At 41.0% G+C, this 7939-nt stretch overlaps 1 protein-coding gene across 1 annotated transcript in view; it reads left to right on the top strand.

Moving 5' to 3' along the window:
* LPXN (leupaxin) overlaps positions 1–6360 on the top strand; it is a 23489-nt gene extending 17129 nt beyond the window's left edge. Inside the window, exons 5-7 of the mRNA XM_042459097.1 lie at positions 746–869; positions 5307–5455; positions 5662–6360. Of these exons, the coding sequence (XP_042315031.1) occupies positions 746–869; positions 5307–5455; positions 5662–5928 (540 nt within the window). The 3' untranslated portion in view covers positions 5929–6360. The remainder of the gene's footprint in view (positions 1–745; positions 870–5306; positions 5456–5661) is intronic.
* The last annotated feature ends 1579 nt before the right edge of the window (positions 6361–7939 follow it).

Genomic DNA, 7939 nt, shown 5'->3' with positions numbered 1-7939 from the left:
CCTACATTTGTTCCGGTTTGGAGGTCCTGACTTATGGCAACCCTACCCACATCCAGCCTCTGCTTAAAGACCTCCAAGGAGGGAGAATCCACCACTCTCTGAGGAAGGAGTGTGTTCCACTGTCGAACAGCCCTTACTGTCAGGAGGTTCCTCCTAGTCCAACACACAAAACATATAAAGCTACATCCCAACCTCCAGGAAGAATATCAAAAGAACATGAATTTATATTGGTTTTTATTACTGTTTTTGGCTTTTAGTTGGTTGTGTTCTCCATTTATTGAGTGTCCTACATTTGTCGTACATCATGTCCTACATTTTTCCTACATTTTGAGGGGCTACCGGGGGGCACCAAAATATTTCTTGCCCAGGGTGGCCAAATATCTAGAGCCGGCCCTGCCAAAGTACAATAGTCTTGGTTTAGTAATATTGGCTTCTAGTGAGAGTTCAAACTTGATTTCCTCTAGGACCCATTTATTAATTTTTTTTGGCAGTCCATGGTATCCACAGAACCTTTTTCTAGCACTCTGTTTCAAATGAGTGACTTTCCTCCAATCCACTTTCCTCATTGTCCAGCTTTCACAACCATAACTAGAAACTGGAAATACGATGGCATGGACAATCCTAACTTTAGTATCTTTACACTTCAGGATCTTGTCTAGTTCCTTCATAGCTGCCCTTGCAAGTCCTAGATTTTTTGTTTGCTTGTTTGTTTGTTTGTCTGTTTATTTTTTGATTTCTTGACTTTTTAGTGCTGGCATCCAATGATTCTTTCTCTTTTTCGTTGCAGAAAATTCTCACAGCCATGGATCGGACCTGGCATCCAGAGCATTTCTTTTGTGCCCACTGTGGAAATGTATTCGGCAATGCAAGTGAGTCTTTCTTTTCCAAAGTCTGTGTCAGTTCATTTAGCTTTTGTGTATCTGCTTATAGAGCATTGTTCATATAATGTCCCAGAGTGTGGCAACATTATGTTTTGGAGTTCACCTCTCAGAACTGCCAGTTTCTGTCTAAATAGGCTTAGGACTACAGCATCTTGAAATAAGGCAGATCAGGGAAACTATTCCACAAATCTTCTAGTACCATTACAGATAGTGCTCAACACTAAATTGATCCCTTCCCATCTGACATCATGCTTGCACCCAGCCCTTGGAATTCCTTTTCCCTCTTCTTTCCCCTTCAGCCCTTTGTACTACTAAAAAACTGACTCTGGGAGGTTCGTGGAAGGTTGTGCTGGTGGTAGCTGTTCCATCAGTAGACTACCCTATGGGATATCTTTCATACAGTATTGGTATGAACTACAGGATACAATGGGTGGGTACTCTGGAGGAGGTGAGGGAGTGTTTTCTTTAGGTTAACCTGTATTATAATATGCATTAATGTAAAATCAACCAGATGCTGCTCATAATAACAGCTTTCTCTCAGATTCATTGTCACTGCATGCATTTTATGTTCACACCCATTCTGTCTGCTCAACATACATTATAGATAAGATTCATATGTACCCTACTTCTGCATAAAGCTCATGTGGTCACAGCCTCTCAGTCAAGACAAGCCTACTTCATAGGATTAAGACAAACGGGGGGGGGGGGGGACAGAGTTTGGGGGAAAATCATGTACAACACTTTCAGCTCTAGGAAGTATTGGTTCAAATACATACCACTGAGGAAAAATATGATTGTCATAAAGAACTAGATGCATTCCAATGGCCTTTTAAGATGACACATAGGTTACACTTTTGTAGTTATATACTTGAGAGTAAATTCCACTCAACTCACCAGGACTTGCTTATGAGTAGAAATCTGTATGATTACATTGTCAACATAAATGAACTGTTGCTCTACAGAGGAAGCTCTCTCTCTCCAAACACACACACACAATTCCTCTCACAAAAATACAAATGCACACACACTCTCTCAGCTAGGACATTCACATGTGGAAAAACGAACATCCCCTCATTTTCTTAACACACACACACAGGCTGGAAGAAAGATCTTGAACTGTTCATCACCTCCTGCAGCAATGTCCCTGCCTCTCCTTTTCTTCTTGTTCAGCTTCTCCAAAAGGAAACAAAGGCCCTATACAGACAGGCCCAAATAAAGCTTGCTTTGAGTCACGTCTTTGGAGGTATGGTGTTTCAATGATGCATGCATCCTAAGAGTCTGGAAGCTGCACCAAAGCTGCACTCCAGTCCTTAGGACTGGAGTGTGGCTTTGGTGTGGCTCCTGGACTCTTAAGACGCATGTACCATTGAAACACCATACCTCCAAAGTGACTCGAAGCAGCTTTATTTGGGCCTGTCTGTATCAGGCCAAAGATCCTGACAGCCTCCATCCACTTCTGATTGGTTGTTTGCCTCCCCAAGACTGCTTCCCAACCACATTTTGGTTGACTTCCAGTAGTCATGCTGAATTCTGAATCTGGAATTCAGTCAAGATACAAAGGGATCTTGTAGCACCTTTGAGATCAGCTGAAAGAAAGAAGTTGGTAGCATAAGCTTTCACAGACTTAAGTCTGCTTCCCCACATGCACCTGATGAAATATAGACTCAAGTCTACAAAAGCTAATGCTACCAGCTTCTTTCTCTCTCTGTTACTCAAAGTTGCTACAAGATCTTTTTGCATAATGATCCAGACTAACATGGCTATGGAGTTTATCACAAGGGGGAAATCCCATGCAAAAAAGGAGGTTTAATGATTTTCACACAACGTCATTGTTAAACTAATGTTAACCTGAACGGAAAGTAGAGGGAAAGTAGACAAAAGCTGCTTCTTTTTACTTTTGGGAAATCCCCAAAATAAAAAGGAGCAACTTTCTTTTGTTTATTTTCCGTTTGGATTAACACAATTTTAACAATGGCATGTGTGAAAATCAACCTGCTTTTGCGGGGGGGGGGGGGGGGTTACCTTTTAAATCACATTTTTTCACAGGATTTCACCTGTGTGTGATAAACTCCAGTCTTGAATTCAGTCAAGATAGTTAGTATATCAGGACCACTGTGTATTCACAGGGACAGTTGGGCTGTTTTGGGCATCTTTCGAGGGCATGATCTTAATTATGATTAGGTTATACCAGGAGTAAGCAACTGCTATGGCCTGGGCAAGGCCACATTGCCTTCCCCATGGGATCCTGGAGATCTATTCCCATGCCATCCCCCCACCACCACCACCACCCCTGAATATTTTTTTAACCTTAAAAAAATGCTTCATTTTTTTTAAACCAAAAAGAGGCTTCATTTCCAGCCAGGAACTAAACTAGAAGTCAATTTACAGTTTATTTCCTGGTTGAAAAGAGACCTCTTTTCAACCTGCTGCTATCCCAAATATGTGCATGCAGGAATTTTTAATGAAAATGTGTAAGTGCTGGAGGCACTTGGGAGTCTTGGGGAGCAGATGTGTCCCACTGGCTGCACTTTACCCATCGCTAGGATAGATCCATTGAAAACAGTGGGGTTTAACTCAGTTATAGCTAACTTGGCTCACCAATTTCATTGGGTAACCTCTTAGCTAAATCTGGTTCCAGCCCATCATCCAAAAATAATCTCTAAATTTACTCAGACTGGTCTGTTGTAAGGGTCAGCCAGTTTTCATAACTGATAGTCCATTTGATCTATGAAGGAATTGTTGCCAGTGCTGTTGGAAATGTTAATGTGAAATTTCTTGGGGGGAATCCAGTCGTTGTCTGCCCTAGGAGCTAGAGAGTAACTGAGTATTAGCAGACATTCCTGTCTTTCAATGGCCTTCAGCACCACAGTTCTCATTAAACCAGGGGTGAGATTCATGTGGCCCTTCAGAAGATTTTGGATTGCAAATGATAGCCAATGGTGACAGAAGAAGGGTTTTGCAGTTCAGCAATATGTGGAGGTCTGCCTGACTCCCACTTCTGTATTAAATGCCTCTAAGGAATAAGACTATACAAAATGTATTTCAGGAGGTTAGGTTTAGGAGGGATGAATGTGTTTTAACTTCTTGGCTAACTAGATGGCATGTCATGAGCATTGTTTTTCCTTGTTGTGGATATGCATAAGCACAGCCATACCCACTGTGGGGCATTGATCACAGAGTGGCACTAATGTGCTCCACCAGGTCCTGTTCCAGTAATTGGGCCCCCAGTGGATTGTGGAGCACTTAGTGTTTCATTCAACTCCCAAAACTATTAATTATGCAATGCAGAAAGTTTTGTGGGTGAAGTCTGCCTCTCCTCCCAGGACTCATAAGTGTGCTTGGCTCCCCTTGCCAGCTCCTGGCAACTGTTCTTTGTCATCATCACTAAGAACAACCTCCCACTGTTATCACTTCATGCTGCTCAAAATAACTTAAAAATTCATTGGAAGCCATTTCTTCATCCATGGTGTGATGACTCCAGTTCTGGTATATTAACTGCTTTGTGCAACCACAGATTGTTGGGCTGTAAACATTTAAGAGGAATTATCACCACAAGAATTTAGCAAGGTACTCTGTGACCCTGTGGTGACCTGCCCAAGGCAGTACTAGATTATGATTTGAATCAGTAAGCATTGCTGTAGCGAGTGATCATGTGCCTAATCACATGAACAGTATGACTGTCTGCTGCTGAGCTTGTTAAAGTTCCTTTTTTTAAAATAACACCTTCCAGAATCCTCTACCCAGCATGGCCATTGGCCATTAGTAGTTATGTTTTGCTTTGGAGATATGAGGAGCCCATTTTGCTACTATGGACCTACTTTAGTTATGGAAAATACATTTGACACCAAGTCAGAGAGGTCAGCTGCAAAGATCCTGACCACAAGGGCTTTACGTTTCCAAGGAAAGCACCCTTGGCAGTAAAAGACCTGAGGTCTTTGCAAAGAACACCCAAGAATGTTGCTCACTAGCATTTCTCCAGAAGAGTCATTCAATTCAGGATGAAAAGTGTGAAATGGTGGGGAAGGGATATTTTTTTTTCACATTTAAGACTTTTTTATTATTTTAGCATGAGCTTTCATGGATATAAACCCACTTCTTGGGATGCAGTACCAAGTGGATGCATCCATAGAAGTGGATTTATATCCACAAAAGCTAATGCTAAAATAAAAACCAGTTAATCTTAAAGGTAGTGACACATTTCTTTTTTAAATCTCCTTCTCCCTTCCTTCTTTTTATGCTGCAAGAGACTAACACAGCTTTGAAATCAACCCAGGATGGTAACACTTGCTGGGACAGTTTCTCAGCAAAATGAGGGCCCTTTTTCTTCTGTCTTCTTTAAACAAGATGGCATGTCTTCAGTGCTGGATAATGAGTTCCCTATTGTAAAATGGACTCATGTTTGTCTTCCCATGCCTTCCTCTACAGGTTTCCATGAGAAGGATGGGAAGCCCTATTGCCAAAAGGACTTCCTGGCCCTTTTCTCTCCAAAGTGCAGAGGCTGCGACCGGCCTGTCATGGATCAGTATTTGTCAGCTTTGAACACTGTCTGGCACCCAGAGTGTTTTGTGTGTGGAGTAAGTATACAGGAGCACTCATTCCAGACAGAAATTAGAACTTGTTGCAGTTAGAAACCATTTGAGGTAGTTGGGTAGGAAATTTATATTGGCCTCAAAATTTAGCTACACCCAATAAATGAATAAAGTTATTGGGTTTTAAGGAATCTAATTTCATATAATTGTTATTATTGTTGCACTTCTAACAAAGTTTCCTCTCTTTTCAGGACTGTTTCTGCAGCTTTGACAATGGCTCCTTCTTTGAATTAAATGGCCGCCCCTACTGTGAGCTTCATTTCCACCATCACCAGGGGACAGTGTGCCAGGGTTGTGGGAAGCCCATTGTTGGGCGTTGTGTCAGTGCCATGGGGTACAAGTTCCACCCAGAGCACTTTGTCTGTGCTTTCTGCCTTACTCAGTTGCACAATGGCATTTTTCAGGAGCAGAATGGCAAAACCTACTGTAATTCTTGTTTCAACAAACTTTTTGCTTGACTTGGTGGTTTGAGCAAATTAATGCTTTCTCAAGCCTGCCGCTCCCCTTTTTCAAGAACCAAAGCCTAACGAAAATGGGGGGAAATCCTTAAAGCGGGAACAGCTGGAATCTTGTGCCCATTTACCTATTGAACTTAATGGGGTTTACTTATACTGTAATTAAAGATGCATGGAATTAAACTGTAAGAAATGCAGTGATATAAAATACTGCTGTAGCTTCCATTTCCACAAATATACCAATCTGCTTCAATACATCCAACTCATTAAGTTTTCAGCAATAGCTCTATTCCAGTGCCTTTCAAATAACCTACACAAGTTAAGTATCTGGTCCAATACTGCAGCTGAGTGAAAAACAGTAGCTTATTTCATATTTGTAGTCTCTGAGGTCAACCAAGTAATATCAGCTTTTCAATAAAATTTTTTTTTCCTGCTTTGTAACTAGTCTCTCTCTTTCTCTCTCCATAGATAGATAGATAAGGTAGACAGATAGTTATTGAAAAATATTAATCTATAGAAAAAGTGAGTAATTCAATGCTGAATGGATAGATGGATGGATAGCAACATACAGCACAATCTATACTTATTTGCTAAGCAGTAAGCCCACCAAATTCACTAAGGCTTACTTCCTGGTATAATTGTAGCTGGACAAGGCAAACTATCCTATATAGCAGTTAATCTGGTTGCCACAGAAGGAGACAATCCACTGTGACTTGAAGTCAACAGGAAAATTTCTTGCACCATGCCTAGGACTTGTGTAAACTTGTGCTGATGGTGTAGTTTAACTCTGGGATATTAGAAAATATGGCATGTGCATGCTTTGACTTTGTTGCCCATACTGTACTTACCTTTCACCTTATGTTGGCCACAGTGGTAGAATTCAAAAGATATAGCCATTCCCCTTCTTGCCTCACAGCAACCTCTGCTTCTTTCTGATTTTAACAGAGGCGAGAAAATACTTTAAATACAATGGTGGCAGTGACTTAAAGCAGAAAGATGCAATCAGTTTTCAGTTCTTTGTTCTTTCCTCCACATCCTCCTCCTCATGTACCGAATAGAACACACACACACACACCAATTTTCATGGGAATAGGACAAACATGCATAAAATTCTTGTGGTTTCTCCCTCTCCTTCATATCTAATTTGGCTCAGAAATATACATAGCCAAGGTATGGATAATGCTCAAATGAAAAAGCAAGTAAAATAAATTTAATATTATGTTGAATAAGTGCCATAATCCTTCCTCCCTTAGAAAACTGAGTTTGGTAGCAGTGCAAAAGAGGAAAATAGCTTTCAATGTTTGACATGTTTCTTGTTTGTTGCACTAAGAATGTGCATTCTCGTAGTTGGTGAACACCAAGTCCCACGCTGGTTGTTGTTCTACTCCCCCAAGCTATTCCTTCCTGCAAATAGGCATAAGGACCTCAAAAGTTTGGAACCAGCTTTGCTATGGGGAGCAGACCAGAAATGACTGAAACTGATTGTTGCGTGGAGGCACTAACACAAGTAAGCCAGCAAGCCCCTTACTATGAGTAAGTTGCTGCTTGGGGTTTAGAATGACTCATCTGTCAGGGTTTCCTCTAAAAATTGTGATCACCAATTCAATTGGGAGGGAGTGGAAAATCTTGTATTGACTTCCGATCAAGGAAATAACACCTCTATTGCTTTTGTGTGGGGCTAAAAAGCATGAATGTAAAATCATAGAATCATAGAGTTGGAAGAGACCACAAGGGTCATCCAGTCGAACCCCCTGCCATGCAAGAACTCATAATCAAAGCACCAACCACAGTAAATTATACCTTCAGCCCTCCATATCCACAGATTCTTTATCCACAGATTCAACCATCCACAACTTGGAAATATTTTTTTAAAAGTATAAATTCCCCAAAACATACCTTGTTTTTGTCATTTTATGTAAGGGATATACCATTTTACTGTGCCATTGCACTTGTGCATCCACAGATCTTTTTATCCACTGGCTCCTGGAACCAAACCCCAGTAGATACCAAGGAC

This window comes from Sceloporus undulatus, chromosome 1 (genome assembly GCF_019175285.1).
Source record: "Sceloporus undulatus isolate JIND9_A2432 ecotype Alabama chromosome 1, SceUnd_v1.1, whole genome shotgun sequence".
In the NCBI taxonomy this organism is placed as follows: Eukaryota; Metazoa; Chordata; class Lepidosauria; order Squamata; family Phrynosomatidae; genus Sceloporus; species Sceloporus undulatus.
Note: the sequence above shows the minus strand (reverse complement) of the source record. Positions and strands in the feature narration are given on the sequence as shown.